Genomic DNA, 27,676 nt, shown 5'->3' with positions numbered 1-27,676 from the left:
GGTAGGCTGGATCATTTGGACCCCAACAGACGAAAACTAAAGTGGACCCAGACCTTTCAGAATGTCAAGACTTCCTTGAATTTCCCCCCACTCTGCCCTTTTCCTCCTACCATCCTCAGAACAGTTTATTCCAGTACCTGCTCAACTTACTATTGAATTCTCACACTTTCCCCCCTTCTTTTGATCTGTGTTTCTATCCCAAATCTATAGATTTCTTCATATGTGAAACAGCCCATCTGTTCCAGTAAGCAAAAAAGACTGAGAATGCACTTGTATTAACTCTTCCTGCTATTACTCTGGCCTAAAGGTAAAGGTAAAGGTACCCCTGCCCGTATGGGCCAGTCTTGCCAGACTCTAGGGTTGTGCGCTCATCTCATTCTAGAGGCCAGGAGCCAGCGCTGTCTGCAGACACTTCCTATCACGTGGTCAGCGTGACAAGCTGCATCTGGCGAGCCAGCGCAGCACACGGAACGCTGTTTACCTTCCTGCTGGTAAGCGGTCCCTATTTATCTACTTGCACCCGGGGGTGCTTTCGAACTGCTAGGTTGGCAGGCGCTGGGACCGAACGACGGGAGCGCACCCCGCCACGGGGATTCGAACCGCCGACCATACGATCGGCAAGTCCTAGGCGCTGAGGTTTTACCCACAGCGCCACCCGCGTCCCACTTACTCTGGCCTAGTTCTCACCAGAGCAGTAAGCTGCATAACTTTAGACTGTAGGTTGGACTTCATGATGGAATGCTCAGACATTCTTTACTATAAAAACACCCCTGCACATACAAATCTAGGTATCAGAGAAGAGCTTTAACCTCCCCTTATTCCTGAAATGATAGCTTTCCATATGCATCAGATTCTGTTTTTATAGGGAGGAGCATTCAATCATGTGAGCCCCCAGTTGCAGCCTTAAGTGGTACAGCTCAGGTAGAGGTTGTTCTCCAATGACAAACCACCGTATTTTTCGCTCCATAACACGCACTCGACCATAACACGCACGTAGTTTTTAGAGGAGGAAAATCCATAGGCCTGCCACCCATAGGCATTCCCTCCATAACACGCACAGACATTCCCCCTTACTTTTTAGGAGGAAAAAAGTGAGTGTTATGGTGCAAAAAATACGGTAGGTTCCATGCTTGACTCTAAATGCTTTTGATGCAAAATGGATAACTACCAGAGTGAATGCTGCTTTTGAGCTTGTGCTCATGACTATGACATTTCTAGTTGTTGTCACCATTATTATCAATATCAGCCATCATAACCATAGTACTAAAAACAGTATTTACAGCAAGTCAGAAGTACACACCAAGCAAACACCCAGCACCACAGCAAATAAGACATCGTTAACATCTTGCAGACATTTTCCCAAGTCCCACCAGAGGACATGGGCACTGAGGACTGCAACCACTTCTTACACACAAACTCTATTTTTCCTTAAAATTTATTTAACATTTTAAACTATCATCACTATAGCATGGATGAGATGATTCTGCATTATACACAGGTGCTTTTCTAGGATTGCTGCTATTTAGAAACTGATGCAATAGCTCAGACATTCAAGCCCAATTCTTTCCTGGCTCCAAGCACCTGTCTTGCCACCCCTGGGATGATGCTTCTATTTTCTTTCTGAGCCTCTGAACAAACATTTCATTGTGACATGGCCCCTTTCTTTGGAAACAAAGCTTTTCTGCTAATGCCCTGGTACTCCCAAGTGGAAGGCAGGATGTGTGCTGGGGAAGGGGCACAGCTCCACCTGACTTCCAGCCAATTTTTGTCTGTGCCTTGACTGGATCAGTTGGCTGAATGCTCACCTGCCCCAGATGGCTTCCCTAATGGTTCCATGGACCTTGGGGGTCTATCCAGTCTAGATTTTTCTTCTAATGAATCTAGGAGGCACACAGTAGTCATGCTTGAGAACTATGGCTCCAATATGGCTGTAAAGGCCTTTTCTACTAGAAAAGAAATTGTCTTACCCCATTTCTGAATTTCAAAGAGAAGCAGTTCCCATAAGAACCCTTACCACCAAAGAGGAAGTAATAGTACATCCTAGACAAGAGAGACACTGGGAGAAGGAGGGGGAAGCATCTACAACATGATGTGACTGACAACATTGGTGCCCCCAAAGTGGCGCATGGGTCATCAAACCGCTTACCTGATGTCTGAAAAGGCACAACTGAGCTCTGACCAGAAACCACAAAGAATGGAATCATTGCAGATCCAGGAAAACAAAAAGAAAGGAATAGTCAGAGGGAGAGATACTAGGCTAGTATGTAGCAATACCTACACAAGGACAATATACTTATTTGTCACTGTTGGGGCTGGCATTGGAGTAAGTTTTGGTGCTCCACAATTCAGGCCCTTCCTTCAGTGGGAACTCTAAGATTTTGGAACCAATGTGGATCTATGGCCAATGCAGGTTGAACTTAGTTTGATGTAGGCTGAATTGTATGTTTGATTGTGGACAGTCATTGTCTCTCGGCCTTAGCTTTCATCTTAAAAACTGGAATAAGGATGAATTTTTTACAGGGCGCAAAAAATTGCATTGCAATGCCCTTTGTACTAAAAGTGCTATCTAAGAGGTACTTAAGAGTAGCCAAAGAAACAGCCTTGCATACAGGTAGGATCATTCTCTAGCCCACACAGTAACTACTTAAATAACTGGAGTGTCATGAGATTAACTAGGGTAACTCTGCTGGAACTGGCAGGAGGCAGATCTTCAATCTGAACTAGATTATATTATTTAAAGAGATTAAAGGCCTACCCACACTTTCCATGCTTCTGGTGCACTGAAGAGGACTGTCTTAGTGGTTAACAAAGCACCTTTTGGCTTATGGGACATGAAGGCTTCATCATGTGACAGATGAAAAACTCCCAAGCTACCAAATGGTATCAGTGACATATCAATAGATTAGAAGGAGTTGTTAGAAAGGGAATGTTGATAATCCTAGTATTTTGAAATACCACTTGTATTTGTAAACAGTTTTCTTCTGCAGGCTTCCCAAGTCTGTTTTAAAATTAAAATCCGTCTAGCACATCCCGATTCCTTTGCACTACTCTCTAGTTTTGGTCCCATCTTTTCCCTGTACGCATGCACTATACAATATGCCAGAAACGTATCATGGAGAGCTCTCTAGATGTAACAGCAGATTGACATCATACTCTGCCCCAAATTGTGCCAATTCCTTTCCTTCCTACAGAGCACTGCCTCCCTACACTGTTCCTTTTGATCTCATCTGTGAAAACTCACTCCACAGGACGTACTTTTAAAGGAACAGACCTGGGCCCCCGACTTACCAAAAAAAATGCTTTAAAAACACAACATGTTTAGCTGTGGGCACTGCAACCTTATGCACACAAAACTAAGATACAATCCTCATTTAACTCAGTGGGCCTTGCTTTTGAGCAAATATGTATACAGTTGGCCCTACCTTAAAGCTCTGCCTACAATAAATCTCTTCCTGTCAGACTGGCTGCTGCATTATCCAACCATGTCTGTGATGGGCCACAGGGCCTTCTTAGACCTTTGCCAGTACTTTAAGAAGGCCCCAGTCCCCACCACCAAGCGCCAACCATGCAATAGCTGCTGAGGAGGCAATAGTTGGACATTGCCAGGAGGTTCCACCTGTTCTGGAAGGAGCTAGGCAAGGCTCTTATTCATCTGCCAGAGGGAGGCAAAGCAGTGCAGCTGCTGGGCCTCAGCTGGAATGAAAGGTGGGGGATCCTGGAGGACATTTAAAAGCCTCAGAGATGGGGAAGTGGGGCAGTGGAAGTTCAGGAGACAGGCTGCCCTTGTTTCCTTGCCAGGGGCCATCTTCAGACTCCTTAAGCCCCACTCAGTGAAGCCAAAGAGGGAATAGTTTACCTGGCCTCCCTTCCTCCACGCAAACACATTGAAGTCCCGGGCTTAAGTCGGCCAAGGCCAACAGTATGGAAGCCAGGCACCCAAGGAGAGGAGGCCTACAGAAGGGCTGCACTTGCTGTTGAGAGCAACCTGGGGCATGGCAGAGGCTGGCCTGCTGAAGGAGAAGACCTGAAATAAAGTCATTCTTGCAGCAGACTAGAGGGGAGTCAGTGCCTTCTTTGACCCCTTAGCTATGGGTCCAGGGGAAATAGGGAGCACCGTCCCCCTTCCCTGGGGTATGGCACAATGTGCCATGAGGCACATCATTTCTATAGTGGTTGACTTTTTCTTAACCCTCACAGCAACCAGGTGGCATTCTTTAGGCTGAGAGACAATAACTTGAAAAGGCCACCCGCTGAACTGCAGAGTGGGAGGTTGACCACACATACCTCACCCCCCCCCCCGAGCCAATGCCATGTCCAGCCTAATGGGTGAGGCATGCTTTATTTTTTAGATTCCACTATAAAAAAGAAAGGTTTTCTGGATTTAAATGTCAAAACACACGCACTTGGAATGGCATATGCATATTTGAATGGCTGGCTTTCCCTGAAATTAATATAAAAGCAAAAGCTAGGAACTTATGAAACTGCCTTATACTAAGTCGAACCATTGACCCATTGAGCTTAGTATTCCGGAAACAAGCTGGCAGCTGCTCTCCAGGAGTTCAGACAAGGCAAAGGGATGCCAGGGATTGAACCTGGGACCTTCTGCATGCAAAACAGATGCTCTAAACACTGAGTGATTGCGCTTTCCTTATATCTTTTCTCAGTTGTGGCTGCTTCTGTTTTATTGAGAAAGGGGGCTGGATCTAGCTATTTAAATATGCATGTGCTATAAAACCTTCATTTTAAATTTGTTTACTGTTTTAACTTTTTAAAAAGGCAGGATAAAGCCCTTTTCTGCCATCAGGCATTTAGGGACTGAGGAAGATTAGGGTGGTTTTTTGTTTTTCTGGTTGCAGTTTTTTTGATTTTCATTACAATTTTGAAAGCATAACACTGCCTTAATTTCTGCATTTTGATTGTTTTAATACCACAAGCAAGAAGGAGGGTTATTAATTAAGTGAATAATATTGACAACTGATGGTGCCAAGCATCTATTTTGCTATTTAAAGTTGGGTAATTTTTGGACCCAATTGTTTTAGGGGAATGTGTATATTGGCTCCAACAGACCTTTGGACCGCTGAAGATTGTATTTGAACATTTCTACTAGCTACGCAGAATCATAAGCTTTACTTTTGGTGGGGAGGCACTATTGAAATAAAAAATATTCAGTTGCTTTCACGTTTGTATTTCTGAAATGTCACAATTAACACAGCTGCACATACTCTACCATGCCTCCCTGTTACTTTTCCTAGGCAGTCTCCCCTCCTTACTTATAGGAAGTTACAACGATCAAGAGATGGTGACAGAGGGTTTTATGTCCTTTACAATATAGTACCTGAAAAAAACAAAGGTGTGTGATCTGTACTCCAGTTCTGCCTCCTGTAATGCTACTGACAAGATGCTTCCATCCTTAGGGGGAGGTGTGGCTTACTACCATATTTAGCTGGAGTCCTGCACATTGTATCTTTTATGATGATGTCAATAGTCAACGTGAAATACTGGTATCTGAAATACTCCAGATTTCAAGATACCTCTTGTTCACCACAGAACTTTTGATCATGCAGTGGCCTTGCCTTGTCTCTTCTTTGCCCTGAAGAGAAATCTTGTGAAAATAAAAGCATAGTTCAATTCATAGGCATGATTAGGTCTGAGGCTAAACAGGCTCTGAACTAAGTTAATTTACCAACAGCTCCAAATCAGACAACAGAAAGCAAGGAATAAGCTGCAAAAGGCTCTTTCTAACCAAATCCCTCAATCATCCAGTCCCTACTTCAGCCACAGAGAAAGCTAAGGGCTTAGTAGGTCCTTTTCACACATTGCAGAGTGACAGACACATATTGCCACTGAAGCAATGCCCAGCAAGAAGTCATAGCCAATACTGGTTCAATTGTGTTGCCCTCACTTTACATTTCAAGTGTACTTTTAAAAGCTAGATTTATGTCTTTCAGAAACCCTGTAACATGTGAAATTGCCCATTACCCTACCTGTCAAGGACAGGCTTCTCTTTGTCCAACTGCACACTGTTGCTTCACTTGAGACAACTACCAAGAGCAGCCCATAGAGAACAGTCCTCACCTTCACAACATTGCCAAATACGTTCAGCGTGTCATCTTAATTTTTGTGCATTAGTTTAAGGTTTATCTTTTTTTCTTCCTGAAGAAAAGCCCGAAGAGAAGCTGGTTTATGGATTCTATATTTAATGTTTGTGGACTAGTTGCTATTCTGCTGAGAGGCCCCTAGGAACCCCCACGAGTTAAGGATACAGAGAGGAGAGAGATATGAAGCTTGGTACACCAGAGGGAAGGGTGGGTGGGGGGAGGGAAATGGAAATGGAGAAATCAGATGTTGCCTCATCTAGACAAAAAAAAAAAAGTGTTGAGTTTTGTTTGTTAGTTATTAGGAAGCAGGTGCTAGTTGTGTAGAAAAGCCCTTTATCCAGAAATCTCTTCCCGCTGCTCCTTGTTTCTGCGCACCTCAGCTGCGTGCAATTCCTGAAAGAGACAGAAATGAGATGCAGTGTGAAAAGTATCCATGGCAGCTGATGCTTCCTTGCTGGTCTCAAGCAAATTTCAGTGGGACAAACTTGCTAGTCCGCTGCAGAAGAAACAGGGGTCTTTAGGCATCTTAAAGACTAAGGGTTATCTCCAACTAAGACCTGCTCAGAGTAGACACACTGAAATCAATGGATTCCAGTAACTTGAGTCCTTTGACTTTAATGAGTATACTCTGAATAAGACTTCATTGGCGATCACACTGAAGACCAAACTAGATCTTCTAGTGTGAGTGCTGTGATCAGTTCTCCTTTGATTTTTAAAAAGGCGAATGCACTGGGAAATGGGGTGGTGGATCAGGGCTGTGGTACTGAGGGAAAGGGGCTTGACCCTTTCTCATGTGTATTTTCCCCATCAAAATCACTCATTGTCAAGGAGCTGCTCTGTGTTCCATCATAGTACCTGAATATTTTTCTCCATGGGAAGCAGCTTGAGGGCTGGGGGTGGTCTGTGTATTTGGATCAGGGAAATGGGGCTGGGCGTTGTAGCCTGGGGAAAGGACCCATCTACCTCTAACCATTCCATTATAGTACTGTAGTTGCATTTGCCCTTTAAACCTCCCCAGATCATTTATTTCATTTGTTTGGATTTCCCAAAGTTTATATATCAATTGATTATAATAAAACCTCAGAGCGGTCATGGGTCTCTAGCTGTCTCATCTACTTGCACCCTCAATCTAATGTTTGGAACTATTTAATTTTTTTTCAACATGCAACAACTGCAGCAAAAAGTAGAGTTCATTTTGTTAACACAGTTTTTAAGGTGCCTTTGAGTGGAACAAAGGGGCCCCACAGAGGAGGCTCATGGTACCTGGAATCACCTGTGATATGAAACAAGCTGGGGCATGTTCTTCATATGAGAAATGATACTGGGAAGTGTGGGATTTGTTTGGTGTGAGCCTCTGGCACTTACCTTCTCACGGAGCCGCTCCCTCAAGGCAGCTAGATGAGCTTCACGGATCTCCTTGCTCAGCTCCATCTTGTAGTTGAGCTTCTCCTCAGCCAGCCGGCTGAAGTTGTTGTTCTCTTCTAAGGCCTTGTGCAGCACCTCCCTCTCATGCTCCCGCTTTTCCGCCAGCTGCTTCAGGACTTGAGCCTCTTGGCTCTACAACGCAACCAGAAAACCAGATTAGATGAAAAGGCTCCTGAATAGCCAGTTGTTGGTCAATGTGCCTGTGCATCATCTTTTTGGATGGAGCTTATCACAATGCCTGGCTACACCAGATAATATTGTACATGGTATCTATTACACATGTTCTTATTGCAGGAGTGGCTTAACCCCAGAGGCTGTGTAACAATGTGGGTGTAATCAGCGGCGTAGCGTGGGTTGTCAGCACCCGGGGCAAGGCAAGTAATTTGCGCCCCCTAACCCCTAACCTGCCGCCGCTGCCAGCTTCTTCTTGCTGCTGCCTGGTCTGGTCTAGTGTGGTTCTCTCCTGCGCTCAGCGCTGCGCTGGGCGGCCGCTGCACTGTCCCTCCCCCAGATAGTCCCTCGCTCTCTCTCCGCACCGCACGCCTGGCACCCACCCCCTCCACAGTGGGCGGCGGATTCGCACAGCCAGCACTGCAGTGAGAGAGAGTGAGTGAGCCAGGTAGGGGCAGAGAGCTGCAAGTGCGAGTGCGCCCCCCCAGATGTTGCGCCCGGTGCGGCCGGCCCCCCCTGCACCCTCCACGCTACACCACTGGGTGTGATCACCACCACTGTGTACAGGACACACGAGTCCTGCTCCTCTGCTGATCTGTGTAGATCAGCTAAGGAGAGGGGATTATCACCCCTTCTCTACACATTAAATGATGGTTCTGATGTCTACGAAGGGGGGAAATTGCACCCCCATGAAGGTGCTGGGTTGAGTGGAGACTTTCAATCCTTTCTGCCTTGTCTACTTTACTGTGTTCCTTTTTCCCACTGCTGCAAAAATTGGTCGGGTCCTGATAGAGGTAGGGAATTTACTTGGAGGTTAGCCACTCTGCTCTGTCTGTTCCTCTGTTGCTTTCCCCTCCCCTCAGCTCCCTTGCATGTGTGGTGGAGCCTTATATGTTTATCCTGTTTCTCTAATAGCCTTTAAATAGTTTAAAACAGGGGTCAGTAAGGTTTATCTTGCCTGGACCGGATCAGTCCCGCGGAGATCCCTCTGTGGGCTGGATTGCACATGCACAAGTGCACACACCCACGATTTCTGGCATCTGCACGTGCACAGATGCGATTTCCAGTTTCTGTGTATGCGCAGACACGATTTTTGGCGCCGCAGAAGCGAGTCCCCGCACCATGCTGCACCGGTTTAGTGCAGCGTGCAAGCGGGCAACTCAGTTCAGGGGCAGCTCATGGGCCGGTCAAACGACCTCCACGGGCCGCTTCTGGTCCATGGGCCTTAGGTTGCTGACCCCTGGTTTAAAACATCGGGTGTTTCAATGTTCATAATACCTGTGTTTACAATGCTGCATTAGCCAAATTTACACCTGCAAACCAGGTGGGTAGTGTTTGGAAATAAAACAGGTATCTGGAACTTTGCTCTTTCTATCCACTGAATTTATTTATATTACCATCTAGGATTTGTCTGTTTCTTAACATTACTAAGTTTTTTTTATTCCTTCTGGGTCAGCTAATTTTCCAGTTTGTTTCTTTGCACTAGATGTAATTTTACTCATGACCAGAGTGGAAATGAGAAAGGGATTGGGGTATGAATATTCAGTAATGATCTTTCCTATAAGCTGCAGCATTCACTAGGTGAAACACTTCAGTCACATAAGCCCTTAATGTTATTGATAATGCACTAGTATTATTTACGACTTGGTTAGTCTCCTTCAAGAGAGAGGGACAAGTCTTCATTTCTCCTCTGCTCACATACATTTTGGAAGACTCTGAACCACAGAATTGCAAGGATTTTCATAAGCCCTCAGCAGCACAAGATTTTAGCTCGAGTCAAAGCATTCTTAGAAGGCATTCTCTTCAATGGCACTTCAATGGCAACTCCTTGACAATCCCATTACCTTCCTCCTCTCTTCTGCAGCCTCCAGCCTCTTCTGCAGCTCTTCCAGGGACAGGTCCCTCTTCTTGGGGGGAGAGGAGAGGACTGGGCTCTCAGGGGACAAATCAGAAGGTGACTTCAGAATCACTTCAAAGCTCTGGCCGGAAGCCCTCTTGTCCAGCTGCTTGACCTCCATATCTGAGCAAGAAAAAGACAGGCACCAAAAGGATGGAGGGGTGTGAACTGTAGTGTCAAGTAAGGTCCTAGCAGCTTAGGCCCTGACTATCTGAAAGACTGCCTCCTCCTCCTTTGCAGATCCTCTCAGGTTTCAAGATCAGCAGAGGGAGCCATCTTGATATTCTGAGGGTTGCGGCCCAGGAAAGAGCATTCTGTGTGCCAGTTCTTAAGCTGTGGCATTTCCTCTTCAGAGGTGCATCTGGCACCTTCATTGCATACCTTTTGCCATGCTGAAAATGCAGCTCTTTACCCTAGACTTTGACACATGAGATATGCAGATATATTTTAGAATCCACCCTAGTCTTTGGGTTGTAAATTGTTTTAACTGACTTCAATATTGCGTTTTAACTTATTGTAGCCCACCCTGGAACCTTATGGAGAAAGGCAGGTAAGAAATCAAATCAAATCAATCAAATCAAATCAAAAATCAATAAATAGATCAATAAATAATAGTTCTGTGTCATAACTTTTTCTTCATTGTAGCTGGAGCAGTTCTAATGGTCTCTCAAATACTCTTTCCACATGTATGAATCTTTAGGATTCACGAAAGTGCAGAGTCCTCCTTAAGTATTAAGGCTGGTTGCAACTAATCCTCCATAGCTGATTCAGTTCTGCATGCTAATGGTACATATGCTCTACAACCAGTGAAAGTTATCAGCTAATGTGAGTGTTGTGCAGCCGCTGTGGCTTCAGACTATGCCACCAATGCCAATCATGATATATCACCCTCTGCAGTGGGCTAGCAACTCTTGGGGAATGAACAAGACCCTGAATTGCTTGCAGGTGTTAGGCATGCTGAACACTGCAGGGGAAGGGAAGAAAGCAGGGCAGAAGGAGAGGAGACTTCCAAGGTGCAGGAGGAATTTGAAGTTCACGAAGAACCAACTCAGTCTCTTCAACAGATAGCTTGTGCTCTCTCTGAGACTTACTGATAGAAATGCCATGGATCAATATATTGTTCTTAGTGCACCCTTGAGGTCTGCTTCCCTTTTTCCTATCACAAAACGGGCTGCCTGACACTAAAAAAACCCTTGCAATATGATTCTATGGAATTTCGAATACAGTAATAAAATAGCACACCTCCATAGTATACAAAGGCTGCAATCTTGAGCACAGTTGGGACACTAAATTCCCGCCAGCTTTAGTAGGAATTAAGCAGACAAATGCTTGAATCACATGTGCATGTACATCACTGGATTACTCACTGCTTGATGACTTGCAACTGAATGTGCGAAATGACTTGCTTTGTTTAGTTATTCTATTTATATCACATCTTTCTCAACAGAAAAACTAAAAAAAAAAATCAAAAGAATGTAGAAGAAAAAGTGGGTCAAAGTAGGCTTGTGAAAGGAGCTTCGTTTCCCCTCTCCCTCTCTGTTTGCTACACTTCAGAATGGCGGACTTCTAATGGAATTGGAGCGGAGTGGGAACTTGTGGGCAGTTGTCTGGCAGGCCCCTGGAATTGCCTTGCTATCCCTTTATCTCCTGCAGAATGGCCAGCCATGTCTTAATTTAACACACATACTCCATATTACGGGAAGCAGGTGGTGCTGTGGGTTAAACCACAGAGCCTAGGACTTGCCATTCAGAAGGTCGGCAGTTCAAATCCCCGCAACGGGGTGAGCTCCCGTTGCTCAGTCCCTGCTCATGCCAACCTAGCAGTTCGAAAGCACGTCAAAGTGCAAGTAGATAAATAGATAAATCTGGTGGGAAGGTAAACGGCATTTCCGTGCACTGATCTGGTTCGCCAGAAGCGGCTTAGTCATGCTGGCCACATGACCCAGAAGCTGTACGCCGGCTCCCTCGGCCAATAAAGCGGGATGAGCAACGCAACCCCAGAGTCGGTTATGACTGGACCTAATGGTCAGGGGTCCCCATTCTGCACTTGTAAGGAATTGATCTTTTAGTGTGGCAGCAGTTACCCTCTGGAACTCCCTGGTCACTGACATTAGGCAGGCACCTTCGCAGTAGAGCTTTCAGCATCTGTAAGCCTACCCAGATATGGAAAGTTGGACATCTATTTAAATACATAATTTTATTTTATAACCTACACCTTACCTGCTGATTCTATTTGTGGTTTTTTTTTAGTTTTTTTTTTTTTTAGGTTAACTTGTTTTAAACCCTGACTTTTAGTGATCAGTCAGGTCAGCAGTATGAGATACTTACCTCCATATTGGTATATGGTATTTGGGTGTGGCTGGGTGTGGAAACAGGAACAGATCAATGAAAGCAGAGAGAGTTCCTTCATTTTCTCTTTGTACGCTAGAAAGACAAACAAAAAAAACCCAATGAGCAAAGTCTAATGGCAGCCATTTGCTATTTTCAGAGGACATGGAGTAAAATGTTGAACCACACCACAAACCCGGGTTGTTCTTTAGAGCTATTTCCAGAATCTCAAAAGGAGAAAACGAAGAGTGTTTGGACACTTCCACCATAAAGCAAAATGGTAAAAGTAGCTTTCATAGGTAAGAAGAGAGCGATCATTTGAATGCCTCACATACATCTTTGAGCAGAGTTTTCACATAGCTACATTCCCTCATGTCTACAAGAAAATACCTTATAGTTAGAAAAATAGATAGGTTGTATCCAACTAACTTTTACTCAGTGCTGACCCACTGAAATGAAAAGATAGGCATGTCCATTCATTTTGGATGCAACCCAATGACTCTTCTATTCATTTCCATGGGGCATCTGCATGGGAAATTCATTGTGGATTGTGCCCCTGGGTATTCATCTCCTTGCTCAGGTAGGCTGTTTTTCTCTTTACTAGAAACAGCTTTCTTTCTATCCATTTCAAAAAAACTGTTGTCCTATCCAGTGCAATCCACTCCTCTCCCATTTTATAATTCCTCAGACAAATCTGATAGCAATTAAAGGTGCACTATGGAACACAAACATGAAGCAAATATGCAGGCCATTGAGAAACATCTGGCTGATGTAACAGGATGAGTTTTCTGCTTCATCAACTCAGACCCAGGGATCAGGGCAGCATCACAGTCAGCCACTTCCCCGGCTGAATAGTATTTCTTCTTGGTAGTTTACCAAAGTCTTCAGACAAACTGCTATCTGACCCATGTAGTGGGATTCCTCTGGTACTTCTCTCCAGCATTAGGCTAGTGGTCTGTTGTTTACCCTTCCTCATAACTCAAAAACAAGGAAGAGTAAAATGGAAAGAAATGGGCACCAGAAAGAGAACAGCCAAAATGAGCTAGTCAATGGACAGACAGTTGAACTATGAATTGGTTCTAAATTGCTTTTGCTGAGTGCATGTCTGGGTCCTATACTACTCTTATAACATCTGTTGAAGAGGAGTCCTAATTGGGCAACTTTCCACTTTGCTCCTGACTTAGTGTTTAGTGACACTGCCAGTTGCCAACCCTTTCACACTGGCATTAGTGTAACAACATGAGGGCCAGCCGTATGGAAGCGGCTCCTGTATCCTTGAGGTAATTTTTAAAAAAAGTTTGTGGTCCAGGGAAGTAGGCCAAAGTCTGGCCAAAGTCATTGTTTGGTTCTGGACAAGTTACTTTCTATTCTGTAAAATGGGAATGTCAATGACTTACTTTGTGCGGACAGGGAGGGGATTTGCAAGTTTAAGATTGCTTTATCTTTGCAAAAGCAGCAAAGTTATAAAACAATAAGCAAAAGGATATTTTCAGACAGAAAACTGCAAAATACAGAGTTCAATGTCATAGAGTAATGAATGGCAATCTTATGAATGGTGTTCATAACAGGGATTCTACATAACCATAATTAGTGGTGAATAGTCTCTTTAGTAATCAAGTAGCAAGATCATCTGGGAATCTCATGTCTCTCAGCCTCTATCTACCAAAAGCTGCCAGTAAACCAGAGCAGCTGCTGACTGCATCTCACTGTATTAACAGAAGTAAGATAACTATAGTGAGATGCTGGCAGCCAGTGCTCTGGTTGCTAAGTCTCATGGATAAGACACTCTGGATAAGTTAATTAACCTAAATAATATATATTCTGTATTCTGAAATCTTGTTCTGAATTGCTTAAAAATTATCAAGGGGAGCCCCCGTGAGAAGTATGGAAGTTGCAAATTTAACAAGATATTCAAATGTACTTACTTGTATGACAAATTTAGGAAACATACAAAATCCAAAATTTGCTTTTAATGTTTGGCTCGTCTCTAAAGAGCGTTCTTGGCTGGACACAGCACTGCCATGTGTGACCAGCAAACCAATCCCATCAGTTTCCTTGCTTCTTTTGTTTATTTTTGTGTAAGACACTAAGAAGAGCAAGTGAGTCAGTTTAATATGTATGTGTGTGTCACATGTGAATGTACATAAATTCAGGAAAGAATTCAAAAAGAACCAAATGCACCTTATTGCCAATGTAGGTTTTAGGGGCCAACTTAACTCATCTGATTTAAGCTTCACGTGTGAAAAACAACTCAGCTGTCTGCCAGTTTACTTTTATGGCAGGCACAAGCAATGCATATCAAACCTGCATCTGCAGCTGGAGGCAACATATGAATAATGGATTTTTTAAAAAAGCTGGGCTGAGCAACTGTCCCTGCCCCCTACAATCTCCATTTGGGTCTTGTATTTAAAAGGTCCTGCCAAATACTGCATAATCTCAGCTGCTGTGTCTTCTTGCCTGCAAGCCCAATGCTGGGGCATCTTTCCGTCTCAGCCCCAGCCTGTCCCCAATTTTGTCTTTTGTACTCTCCTCCTGTCATGTAGTGATGCCCCCTTCCCCTTCATCAATTAAGATAAAAGTGGGAGGAAGACAAATGCATGTCCCAGCTGCTGTCAGCAGCCTAATGAGATGAGGAAAGCAGGATGTGTACATCTCCTGGCATTTCAGACTCTCTAACTCCATCTTGGCGCCAGCGATCAGCAGCAATTAGCCGATTCCAGTCAACACAAATTGAGGGAGGGGAGGAGCCCTTCTCTTGGCTGTGGATGTACTGGGGAGTCAGGGAGAAGCCACAGGGGAAGAAATTTGGAGGAGCTTTTGCTCCGAACTCAACCCCTTGCAATTAAATGAAGTTTTAGCCGAGTCTTCCAGCTGGAGCCATGTTTTGTCACAAAGCAGCTTTGGGAAATGCAAAGAGAGAGGCTGTCCTTGCTCAGGGCTGCTTTCCCAGAGCCAACCTGGCCTTCCCCCATCTCTGCAGGAACAGAGTCCCTGCACAAAACCCCTTTGGTCTGCCATCCACTTCCCTTTTGATTCGCAAGCAGAGCTCAAGGCTGAAGGTGAAGGAGCTGTTCTTCCAGCACCACTTCTGGCTGAGTCAGCTGCCACACAAGCCCGACAAAGGGCCACCCTTAATGAGTTTCTACCACAGATGGGAATAATTTCCATGTAAGAAACGTCAAATCACTTGCATATGCATTGTTATGTGTGTTTATTTTGCAGCTTGTACTGTCTGGATTCACTCAGTGTTACCTTTGGCTGAAACGTAGCTCACTTTGGCTTTAATGAGTTTGTATGCCACATTAACAACAGTCACACACAAGGCACAAACAGCAGGAGAGCTGCTCAATGGCCATGAAGGTCCACTAGAGCTTCATGTGAGAAGACACACCTCTTCTCTTTAGCCTTGATTTAGCACTTGCACTATCCCCCTCCCCTGAAATGAAAAACAGCAACTAAGGTTGCAATCTCATATACGCCTTACTTAAAAATAAGACCCAGTGAAATAAGTGGGACTTATTACATTTGAGTAAACATGCATAGAACTGAGCTGCATGTTTCCCTGCTTTTAAATTTTGAAATGCTCTCATAAGCCTACCATAATTTATCCACCCAACAATATTTCCCCCCCTCACATTTTATGACATTCTGCCTTTTAACAACTCTCTGGAAGTTGAGAGTATTGTACTCTTTAGCCACCTTGTTCAGGAAAACAGTACATAAAGTGTTTCAATGAGAAACTCATCGCATTAAGAGATCTTGTGAATGGTCACTGGGACAAAATATTATTCAAAAGGGTATTTGAAAAGACCTCGAGCTTGGGGAACGAGATAAAAAAGAAAGACCATAAATTTGTTTACTATGCAGTTACAGCAGCAAGGATAATCCTTGCTCAGAAGTGGAAAAAAAAGGAAATGCCAACAATAGAGGAGTGGAGAGCGAAGGTACTAGACTACGCGGATCTGGATAGATTAACGGGAAAGATTAGACATTTGAGAGACCAAAAGTTTATCGAGGACTGGGGGAAGTATGTGGATTACTTGGAATATATTAGTAAAGGTCAAATATCGTTAAGGGGATTTAGAGAAGCACTGTGAAAATTTAAGAGGTATTGCTCACGGAAAATAGAGGTAGAAGAATGTTCAACGGCAATACAAACTAGGCAATGTGTATTTTTAGAGATTTATTGCGGAAGATTTACGGGCAGGCTGAAGGAAGTCCAGAAAGAGATGACAATGTTAATTTGATAGGTGATAATATTTTATTGTATATATGGTGTGTTTGGTTGCTGTGTTACTATTATTTTTTTTTACTCTGTGTTTGTCAAGCATATCTTTTATTTTATTCTTTTCTGTTGCAAAACTAATAAAAATTTATCTGGAAATGAAAAGACCTCGAGCATATTGTCAAATCCCAGACAAAATCCCAATCAATAAAAAAATAACAGTAGCTCCCTTAGTGTTTGGTTTTCTTTGTTTCAAAGTGGTTGGCTACTGACTCACTACATTGCCCAAATGGAGTTTCCCTGCAGCAAGTTCCCTAAAATCTAGTTGGTCCTGTAATGTACAATTTTGTGACAAGATCTGTAGTCACCACTTAAGGGACAATCTGACCTGTAATGTAGAAGCTGCCCTGAGTGGCTGGGGTAACCCAGTCAGATGGTGTGTGTGTGTGTGTGTGTGTGTGTGTGTTGTTGTTGTTGTTTTGTTGTTGTTGTTGTTGTTACTATTACTATACAGTGGTACCTTGGTTTATTAACAACTTGGATTAAGAACACTGCAAACCCGGAAGTAGGTGTTTTGGTTTGTGAACTTTGGCTTGGAAGCAGAACATGTTGAGTGTGTTCCATTTGTAAATTGAGTCCCCTACTGCTATGGGAAAGCACGCTTTGCTTTAAGAACGCTTTGGTTTAAGAACTGACTTCCGGAACGGATTAATTCCGTAAACCAAGGTACCACTGTAATTATTATTATTATTAGGCAATCCAAGCCAGGCCAAGTTGCTTTGGAGGTTGTTAGGACCTAAATCAATTGACAAGTTGGTTTGGAGCCTTGTTCCCTTCCGAATCTACAATTCTATGTTCACAATTCCCTAAATAACATTGATCTTCACAATCGTCCTCTAATGCAAGCCAACATTAGTACCATTTTACAGAGGTACAAACTGAGGCTATTTGCAACTTGCTCAAAGCCACCCAGGAAAGCTAAATCTGAGCTGGCATCAGAGTCCAGTTCTCCAGGCTCTGAGCAAGACCTTGTTCAACAAGCCACCTTTGCTCTTGCCTTCCTTTGTAGAAGTGGGGTGATTGGAATGCTGTGAACAGGCTAGGCTTGCCCCAGGGATGATACAGGTCAACATAATGTGTGGGGAAGTACACAGGAGCCTGATGGAGAACTTAGTGTGCTGATTCTTTGAGTGGTGTAGCCATCTCCAGGATTTGCAGCATTGCAAGGTCAGCTGCCTAAGTTCTGATAATCCTCCGGGGGCATAACTGAAGGCAACAAAGCTCCAGTTCAGAAGCACTTATAGATTTATAGATCAAAAAGTCAATAATGCATAAATGGGGGCGGGGGCGAGAGGACAGGAACAAGGGAGGAACGTGAGCATATGAATAGTGATCCCCAAGGGAAAACACACACATTGCTTTGGAGTCCTTGTATGATCAAGGTAGAACAACGTAAGAACTATGCTGGCTCTATAACGGGAAATGCATTAATCGTTACTTGAAGAGATCTATCAAAGTCATCTCAAGGGGGAACTAGTCAATAGTTCACTTTTCCTTTAGACAGATGGACACAGTAAAGGCCATCCAGGAAGCTTCTCTGACCTTGCTATTGATTTTCTTTGTAAACCACACAGCTTTGCTGCCTCACTAAGATGCCAATGGGGCAAACTGCTGCAAATGCCTGATTGGTGCAAACTAGCAAAGTGTTCCATGTGCACAGATGCAAAAGATGTGTTGCTTGGTCCTTCAAGATGCTGGGCAATGCACTTGCTCAGTTTCCAGCTGTTTCAGTCCAAAGAGGCCTCCTTCATATTTCTTCAGGGTCCTATATATTGCTCCTGCAGCTACTGATGCATTATGAAAACACAGATAATGGATTAGAATTGTAATTCTGATCAAATTTGCAGATGACACCAAACTGGGAGGGGTGGCTAACACCCCAGAGGACAGGATCACACTTCAAAACGACCTTGACAGATTAGAGAACTGGGCAAAAACAAACAAGATGAATTTTAACAGGGAGAAATGTAAAGTATTGCACTTGGGCAAAAAAAATGAGAGGCACAAATACAAGATGGGGGACACCTGGCTTGAGAGCAGTACATGTGAAAAGGATCTAGGAGTCTTGGTTGACCACAAACTTGACATGAGCCAACAGTGTGACGCGGCAGCTAAAAAAGCCAATGCAATTCTGGGCTGCATCAATAGGAGTATAACATCTAGATCAAGGGAAGTAATAGTGCCACTGTATTCTGCTCTGGTCAGACCTCACCTGGAGTACTGTGTCCAGTTCTGGGCACCACAGTTCAAGAAGGACACTGACAAACTGGAACCTGTCCAGAGGAGGGCAACCAAAATGGTCAAAGGCCTGGAAATGATGCCGTATGAGGAACGGCTAAGGGAGCTGGGCATGTTTAGCCTGGAGAAGAGGAGGTTAAGGGGTGATATGATAGCCATGTTCAAATATATAAAAGGATGTGACATACAGGAGGGAGAAAGATTGTTTTCTGCTGCTCCAGAGAAGCGGACACGGAGCAATGGATCCAAACTACAAGAAAGAAGATTCCACCTAAACATTAGGAAGAACTTCCTGACAGTAAGAGCTGTTTGACAGTGGAATTTGCTGCCAAGGAGTGTGGTGGAGTCTCCTACTTTGGAGGTCTTTAAGCAGAGGCTTCACAACCATATGTCAGGAGTGCTCTGATGGTGTTTCCTGCTTGGCAGGGGGTTGGACTCGATGGCCCTTGTGGTCTCTTCCAACTCTATGATTCTATGATTCTATGAGAATCATTTAGCAAACTGTGTAATAAGTAGGAGCCCAAGGTACTGGATAGACTACCTGGGGAACCTGTACTTCACCCACGTTATTGGGACCCATACTACTGGGGAAGAAGGCCCTATTGGCATAAAGGCCCATCCAAACATTTTATATTTTAATTATGAGCAGCTGCCAAACTCCTTCAGATGTAGAGCCCAGACAGCTGCATGGGTTACCTGCACAAAAGGTCATGTGTATTTTGTGAATATATGAAACTGATCCATGAACTCTTAACTCTGATGAAATTCTAGCTTTCTGAGAACCATGACTATCATATTAAAAAATAAAACAAGTTTCTGGCTATGATTACTACAGAGAAAACCTGGATGGTGTGTGAACAATGCCTGGTAAAATTTCAAAACTTAGAAGGGGTCTGGAACAGCCTCCCAGTGCTGTCACAGCACACATTTCTGTCCCCACAGCTTCTGTTCCTTAGTTCCTGCCGTCCATCTGGCTCAATCGCCAGGCCTCCTCATCCTTCCATTTCTTCAGTCATTGTCAAGCCTTTCAAGAGCCTTTGCTAACTTGGATATTATAAACAGAATTATGTAAAACAAGCAAACAAACACATAATTTCATTCTGTCACAGAACAGAGAATGCCTATTTTTGCCTGTACCAAAAGACCCGTCTGGTATATAAAAAAGACATACTAAGGTTCCAAGCTGATAGTTCATAGAACTGTAGAGTTGGAAGGGACTGTGAGAGTCATCTAGTCCAAACCCCTTTTGCTCCACATGGGGCTCAAACCCTATGACCCTGGGATTAAGATTTTCATGTTCTACCAACTGAGCTATCCCTTCACTCTCAGCCTCTATGTGGCCTTGGTAGAACACCTCCATCTGTGAGCTTTTGTTTCTGTATCATTCCACTTTAAACAATCTATTTAAATTCTTCTAATTCTTTTAGTTCAATAACTACTTTTTTTAGCATTAGGAGCAGACTACATGCCAGCTGGGGCTGACAGATCAAGGTGCGTACAAGGAAGTTGAACAAACCTTGCAGGGGGAAGTGTCTTTGCAAAGTCCAATGGAAAATGTGCTTCTTCAGAGAAAGAGAATGTCAACAATGAGTAATAGAAGAATGATTCTCATTTGAAATTTAAGCCAAAGGCTATATTGTGTTTGCTCAGAACAAAGATAACTGTATTTGTAACTAAACCCACTGACAAAAACCAAAGCATAAACTCAGAATTCAGGGGCAAAGATATTCCAGACTTTCAGTTAAGGTAAAAAAAATAGATCCAGTTCAACAAAACTAGTGTTTAGTAGACAGTACAGACATGTTCAGACTTCTTCCATCGTTTCCTTTTGTGTGAGATTGTTATATAATAAGCTTGTAATAATCAGTGGCTCTTTTAGCCAAAGCCATGCTTAAAACATTTCACCTGTAGAATATTATGGTAGCTGTCTAATAAGGACACATTGGCCATGATCGTGTGACTTATCTTTATCTGCTACAATCTAGGTCAGGTGATTTGGAAACTGAATGATCTGGATTTTTTATTGCCAGGATTGTACTAAGAACTGGAAATTTGAATGATTCTCCCAAGAAATCTTATCACAAAAGAAACTCATCTTATGTGGAATCAAATGCAGGGCCCCCATATTGATGGATGAGGTGCACCCCAATATACAGAAACACCTCCCAGCCATATTCTGCTCTTCAACAGGCACGACAGGCACAGATCCAACTGTTCCCCAATATCACTGCTGAAGAGATGGTGCCAGTGGACAGCAACACATTCCCAGGACTGCCAGGAATGGTCCGAGTTGTCCACTCAATGCAGGGTCAAACCTCACTGCAGAAAGCATACTATTTGCATGGATTTCATACCGTAATCAGTACATTTCTGAGGATCCCTTTGCCTGTCAAGGAGTGTTCCAAAAATCTCTGGGGACAGAAGGCAACACTGAAAGGTGGTATGTGTTGAAGGCTCATGCATACTAACTAGGACCTTGAGCTGTATTGCTCACCCCCTGCTGAAACACAAAGCTAAACAGAACCATAGTCGTGCAGGAGTGGGGGGAGATGAAAATATAGAGTTGGGTGAATTTATCAAAAAAAAAAAAAAAAAGGAAAGGAAAAGAAAAGAAAAGAAGAGAAATGACACCATCATTTAACTGATAGATACACACCAGTGTCCCAAGTGAGCTTGCAAAATAACTAGATATAAAGGACGGCAGTATTCTTGCACTTTGAATAGTTATGAAGAAAGAGAACTTTCAGCAAGCACAGCTTGTCATACAGGGTGAGAAATCTGCACCTTCCAGATTCTAAAAACAGACCCATCCCAATCCTAATGCTTGAGAGCCTTTGAGTTTAAATTGTGATTTTCTGCATGGAAAACATTTATTTTTACATGTGTACAGTTTACAGGCCACCGTACAACAAAAGTTCTCTGGCTAGCTTAAATGGATTAAAACCAGCGAGTTAAATAAAACAACAGATACAGCTAATACACAACATAAAATTATTTTAAAGCACTGAACTTTGCAGCGGTGTATCAATTCAAAACTGAGGGTGGGGGAATAAAATCCTAGAACAGTATTAAATTATAACTTCATATAAAAGACCTGGGGGAAAGTAAAAACGTAGTATTTGCCTGCTGCCAGCTGGATATTGAAATAGGTGCCAGGTGAGCCAGGGATGGGGAGGACCTTTCACTATAGAAAAGGCCCATTCTCTCATAGTCACCTGGTGTACCTTGTGTTGTCCCAAAGGGCCTGAGATGACAACATAGGATCATGCAGGGCTTTAAAGAGAAAAACGCACTTGGAATTGAACAAGTAACCAGTGAAGTTGCAAAATGCCCCTCCCAGTTAGTATTTGAGCAGCCATATTTTGCATCACGTGAAGTTTCCGGAACATTTGCAGAGACGTCCATGTGCAATGCATTGCAGTAATCCAAACAGGAATTTATTAAGGCATCCATGATATCTCTGTCCAGTTTTTGTAAGGGTGGACACACTAAAACTAAGGTGGGCACATTGAGATTAAGGTAGGCACTAAAAGTATTATTTCCTAACCAGAAGATCAGTGCCTGAAGGGTATGTGATTTAAATCAAAGGACATGGGTAGGATCTACTTGGGAGAACACAGGAAGAGCTTGTCAGATCAGGCCAAAGGCCATCTACACCAGCACCCTGTTTTAACAGAAGTCAAATGATAAAATACGTAGAAGAAGGACCTGAGCACAACAGTACTTCCCTGCCAGCAATTCCAAGCAGGTTTCATAATCTTTTAAAGTCATGCAAGCTGGCAGTCATCGCTACCTCTTTTAGGAGTTAATTTCATAGTTTAGCTATGCACTGTGTGAATAAGAACTTCCTTTTATATGTCCTGAATCTTTCAACATTCAGCTTCATTAGACTTACATGGATTTTAGCATTATAAAAGAGAGAGGAAAACTCTGTATTTACTTTCTTCACATTGTGCATAAACTTATACAGCTCTGTTATATGTCCCCCTTCTCCACTTGTGATTTTTCCAACTTAAAAAGCCATATTGTAACCTTTCCTTATAGAGGAGTCTCTCCAGCCCCTTGATAATTTTGACTGCACCCCCTTTTTTATACATTTTCCAGCTCCACGATATTCTTTTCTAGGCGAAACAAATAGAACTGTATAAAGTACTTCAAGTGTGGTTGCATCATAGATACCCAGATACGGAAAGGGACAGAAATAAATCATTATCTGGAACTCATTCGTCAGGGAGCAAGATGCAGGGAGGACTGAAGAATTCCAGTGGTTTCTGAAAAAATCTTTCAGCATGATTCTGAAAGTACTTGTTAAGAACCGCATGTCAGAGGCAAAATCACAGCCAGTCAGTGCAGGGTATGTGCAGACTATTTGTTATTTAAATCCTGAATAATAAGTCAATGCAGTACAGTGGTACCTTGGGTTACATAGGCTTCAGGTTACATACGCTTCAGGTTACAGACTCTGCTAACCCAGAAAGAGTGCTTCAGGTTAAGAACTTTGCTTCAGGATAAGAACAGAAATCGTGCTCCGGTGGCAGCAGGAAGCCCCATTAGCTAAAGTGGTGCTTCAGGTTAAGAACAGTTTCAGGTTAAGAACAGACCTCCGGAACGAATTAAGTACTTAACCCGAGGTACCACTGTATAAACAAATACCTGGCTGTTATAAACAATAGGTTGAACCGAGGTATTCATCACACACACACACACACACACACACACACACACACACAGAGCGCCTGATATGCCATGTCCACTATGGCTCCTCCTATTCTCTCCTACCTTCTGAATATAACCAGAGAAGCACTCTCTTTACACATTAGCACAGCAATTACTCATTAGGGAGCCAAGATGGTACTCTACAGATGTTGCTGGATTCCAACTTGCATTACCCCTGACTGCTGACCATGCTGTCTAGGACTGACGGAGTCCAACGACAACATTTGGAAGAAACCACTTTGGCTGCCCTGGTTTAAATATATTAAGAAAACAGTGCTTGAAGTTTTAGGGGCCAGGAAGGAGCCCAATCTAACTGTTCCCTTTGCCTTCCTTCTCAACCTCTCCAACAACAGTTTTTCATTCTACATTCAACATTGGCTCTAATTAACAGAAAAGTGTCATCCTTAAGTCTGGAAACACGTAAGATAGCGAACCAGCTCCCCTTATATTGTGTTCCAGTGAGGAATGGCAAAGAAAGACTTATCCAACTGAGGGTATTTATTTGGGGTCGTCCCCCTTCTCCACGCAGCATATATCATTGCCAAAAAGCTTATTCATCCTCTCTGTATAAAAACTCAGCATTTACTTCCATTAGAGTTGCCATACTTCAAAAAGTGAAAACCAAGACACCCTAACTTGGCAGCCCTAACTTGCATGGACCTGTCTCTTGAATTCCTCAACCAGCTGCTGGTCTGTAGCCACAGCAAGGGGACCAGCGACTGCTAAACATACTATGTATTCCATGGATGGGCTGACCAGAACAAGAGGCATGCATTCACTACACAATAAAAGTCCCATGGGATTTTCAACATATGGCACCAAATTAATTGATAATTCTCAGAGAAGGTCACAGCTATTAATTCCCATTCAAGTACTGAGGGGATCTGCATGTACCATAGGTGAACATAGTGTTGTGTGGCTTTTTGCTTTCTGTTGGGGGAGAATGTTCAAGAAGCCGTGGCCTTGTTGAGCCAAGGGACCGTCTGGGGCTAAATGCAAGATGTTTCCCTGAGCAGAATCCTTTGGCACAGCTCAGCCGCCACTGCAGCTGAGCCTGTACTGAGCATGTGCTGTTGCTTCCCGTGCTTGCTAAGTAGAAGTGATACTGTTCTGGCGAACGGAATATACTTGGGAAGCAAGAGGGACCAAGGCAGAGAGAACCCATTCCTCTTCCAGCTGTAGAAAAGGATATACAGAAATCTCTTGAGGCACACATAAAAATACAGCTGCCCTCCTTATCTTTCTTCAAGTGTGTTCTGCTTTTAAGAAGCAGGGTGGAGCAACCAGGCAAGATGAAAAGAGAGGGGACAGGCAGTGATAAAATCTCAGCTCTATGGTTTGCATGTCTGCAAACAGGGATAACAAGCTGCCTCAAGTTCTGGTCCACCCTTCTCTTTGTCTTCTGCAAACACCTTTCTTCTTTCATCTCCTTGTTTTGATCACACTCCTGTCACCCCAGAACCTCTGTTCTTTGACATCAGTCTTATGCCAAACCTAATCCAATTGGAACGGGAAAAGGATCGGAAATAGACCTCCGAGGCAAACTGCTCAGCTTTGAAAGCTGCGTCCCACTGTCAGGAAATTAAAATGTATGGTTGGGGTGGGAGGGAAAGGAAAGGGAGAAAGTACCATATTGTTTCGGAGCACCATATGGGGAAGGCACCTGGTACCCAGACATGTCATCCCCCCTCCCAACTCCTTCACAGCAGGGTTCTTTCAGCCTTGAGAACCCTGACCAACCCTGACGTTGTCATTTATTTAATTTGCACTGATTCTGCAATAAAATAATAGGAGAGGAAAACACCTATCTCCAAAAAAAAAAAAAACATTCCTAGTTTTTGCTACCTCTGTCCTCCCATTCAAACACAATGCATTCCCTCCCCGCCCCCCAGCACAGATCAAACATATTCTTTGCAAAAGGTTTCTGGCAAATTTCTTATCTCAGGCAAAGCTGGCTCTGCACATCCTCTGACAGGGGGACCCATCACATATACCTCCCCTTGCATTTTAAAAGGAAGCAGCTCAGAAAAGGAACCGCAGGCAACACAGGGATGGGCAAGCCCAGCGAGTACAGCAGGCAAGACAGAGCTTCTCCACAGCTAGTTTTTTTGTGTTTACGAAAGTATATACATACATTTTTCTTCCCCCCCCTTCTCTCCATCTATAATGGCTTTCCTTCATTTTCATTTTTTAAAAATTCAGTAAATAAACATGACCTGTGCCTCAATTTATAAAAGGTTTAAAGACCAGTAGTCATCTATTGTCTATGTAAAGAGACAACACGCGTCTTCCCAGCCAAATTCCATACGCTTAGCCCCAGCCTTTTAAAAGAAAAAAAGGAGAAGATACATGTTTAGGAACTAGAAAGCAGGTGGATGCACACACAAGTGATGGACACACTGTGAGCTAAGCTGTTCCTTCACCTCACCTACCAGGCCCTGTAACCTGGGAGGGCAACAGGGTGCAGCTATGCAGTGGTGTCACAGCCCCTGCAGGAAAGGATTGTCTAACAGCATTGGGTTTCATTCAGCGCCATGGGCGGACCACTCCCTCTACAGCAGCTGCTGGCTAAACAACCTGCCCTGATTCTACTAACCCAGATGTACAATTATTATTATTTAAATGTCTTTGCCTCTTTGTTCTTTTTATCCCCTTCCTTTCTACCATTGCCTATCTACTTTTACAGAAACTAGGTTTAAAAAATTTAGGCAAAACACAACCAGCCAGACAAATGGATTTTTAACCGTATGCATCAGAGAAAAAGAGATGATTTGATAACATGTCTCAAAGCTTGGAAATACACAATTCTGAAAGCAAGAGAAGACAATGATGCCTGCCCGGCTACCATCTGTATAGCATTGCAGACAAGCCCCACCTTGAAAAGAAGAATGGAGAATAACACTGATCATTGCAGATGGGTTCCTTCTCAATGATGCAGCTGCATATAAAGAGGGGGGAAAACCCCTTGCTTGTTTTACCTGAGACAGTGCTGGCCATGATGGTGAGATGGGTAGTGGAGAGGATGCTGCAAGGGAAGATGCAGAGGCAGAGAGGCAGGAGACTGGCTTTTCTGCTGAAGTGCTGCAATGCTGTGGAAGAGAGGAAGGTCTGACTCAGCTCTAGGGGGCTGTGGCTATCCAAGAAGGGAGGAGAGAAAGAGAAGGAGAGGGGGAGAGGGAGAGAGGCGAAAGAAAAGGAGAAAGGGCTTGAAATACGGAAAATGAGTTCCCAGGTCAGAATATCAATGGGCCTCGGAGGGCAGCTTTTGATGCCCAATTCTTTTACAATGTCAGGAGTCTGAGAAGAAACGCAGAGCCTGTTAGCAAAGGGGATAGTTAGCAGACACGCCCAAACTGGAGATTTACCTCCTCCCTTCTCTTGTCTGACATGTATAGGCTAGAAATCAGCTGTTTCGTTTTATGTTAGGGAGTTGAAAACAAAATGTGAAAATGCACAGAGTGAACTGAATTTAAAGAGATAAAAAGCTTTGGGAAGCGCAGCCATTCACAATTTCGCAGACCTATTTGAAGGATGTGTCTGGAATTCAAGTTAACCCAGCACAAAAATACCAGCTCCTATTCTCACCTAGGGTTGCCATTTCACAAGCCTAGTACTCCAGTTCACAACCTAGTTAAGCTACAGTACCTAGATTTAACTCCACTGGCGTCACATGATACGTTTCTTTACATTTATCACTGTTACATTTAAAACTATGTCCATAGCAGGATTGAAAACCAAAAGCCAAATCAAGGAGTACTGTTTTTAAAATTAATGCATACTTTGCATATTCTCAGATATGCAAATAAACATATTATTTTTCCCACCTTTCATGTCAAACATTTGGAAACATGCCATATATCTGCCATATATCTATATCTATATATGTATCTATCTATATCTATATTTATATTTATATTTATATTTATATCTATATCTATATCTATACACACAGTGGTACCTCGGGTTACATACGCTTCAGGTTACAGACTCGGCTAACCCAGAAATATTACCTCGGGTTAAGAACGTTGCTTCAGGATGAGAACAGAAATTGTGCTCCGGCGGTGCGGCGGCAGCGGGAGGCCCTATTAGTTACAGTGGTGCTTCAGGTTAAGAACAGTTTCAGTTTAAGAACGAGCCTAAGAATCAGGACAGCTGTATTAGTAGTCCCAATTGTCAGCATCAGCCCCATTACACCTGTGCTGAGGGAACTGCACTATTTGTTGATCACCTATCAGGCTATGCACAAGGCCTTGTTACTAACATATAAAGTGCTGAACAACTTGAGACCAGGTTACCTGAAAGACTGCCAGCCCCTGTATAGACCGGTTAGATTACTCAGGTAAATTTTACTCATAACACTGCACCTTAAAGAACATCACAGGGCAGTGACCGAAAACCCATTTTCCCAAAACCCATTTTCTACTATTGACCCTACACCATGAAATACCTTCCCATCCCCTGTCATACATAGAACATAATCTATTAACTGCTTCGGCCATCTTGAGAAGAAGACAACAT

The 27,676-nt window shown here is 43.4% G+C and overlaps 1 protein-coding gene across 1 annotated transcript; it reads right to left on the bottom strand.

Annotated features, from left to right (window-relative positions):
• Window positions 1-1,402: 1,402 nt before the first annotated feature.
• On the bottom strand, window positions 1,403-26,515 carry STMN3 (stathmin 3). Its single transcript, XM_082226558.1, has 5 exons — window positions 26,137-26,515; window positions 11,920-12,015; window positions 9,539-9,714; window positions 7,464-7,655; window positions 1,403-6,491 (listed from the first exon to the last, which is right to left on the bottom strand). The coding sequence occupies exons 1-5, from the start codon at window positions 26,153-26,155 to the stop codon at window positions 6,432-6,434; spliced, it is 543 nt and encodes a 180-aa protein (XP_082082684.1). The 5' UTR covers window positions 26,156-26,515; the 3' UTR covers window positions 1,403-6,431.
• Between the last annotated feature and the right edge of the window lie 1,161 nt (window positions 26,516-27,676).

This window comes from Podarcis vaucheri (genome assembly GCF_965113315.1).
Source record: "Podarcis vaucheri genome assembly, chromosome: 6".
Classification (NCBI taxonomy): domain Eukaryota; kingdom Metazoa; phylum Chordata; class Lepidosauria; order Squamata; family Lacertidae; genus Podarcis; species Podarcis vaucheri.
Note: the sequence above shows the minus strand (reverse complement) of the source record. Positions and strands in the feature narration are given on the sequence as shown.

What these genes read in the sequence shown, in the direction of transcription:
- STMN3 (XM_082226558.1), bottom strand. An exon ending in TACCATATACCAATATGGAG is followed by an intron (nt 9,715 to 11,919) that starts GTAAGTATCTCA and finishes TTTCTTGCTCAG; the next exon opens with ATATGGAGGTCAAGCAGCTG. An exon ending in CTGCAGAAGAGAGGAGGAAG is followed by an intron (nt 7,656 to 9,538) that starts GTAATGGGATTG and finishes GTTGCGTTGTAG; the next exon opens with AGCCAAGAGGCTCAAGTCCT.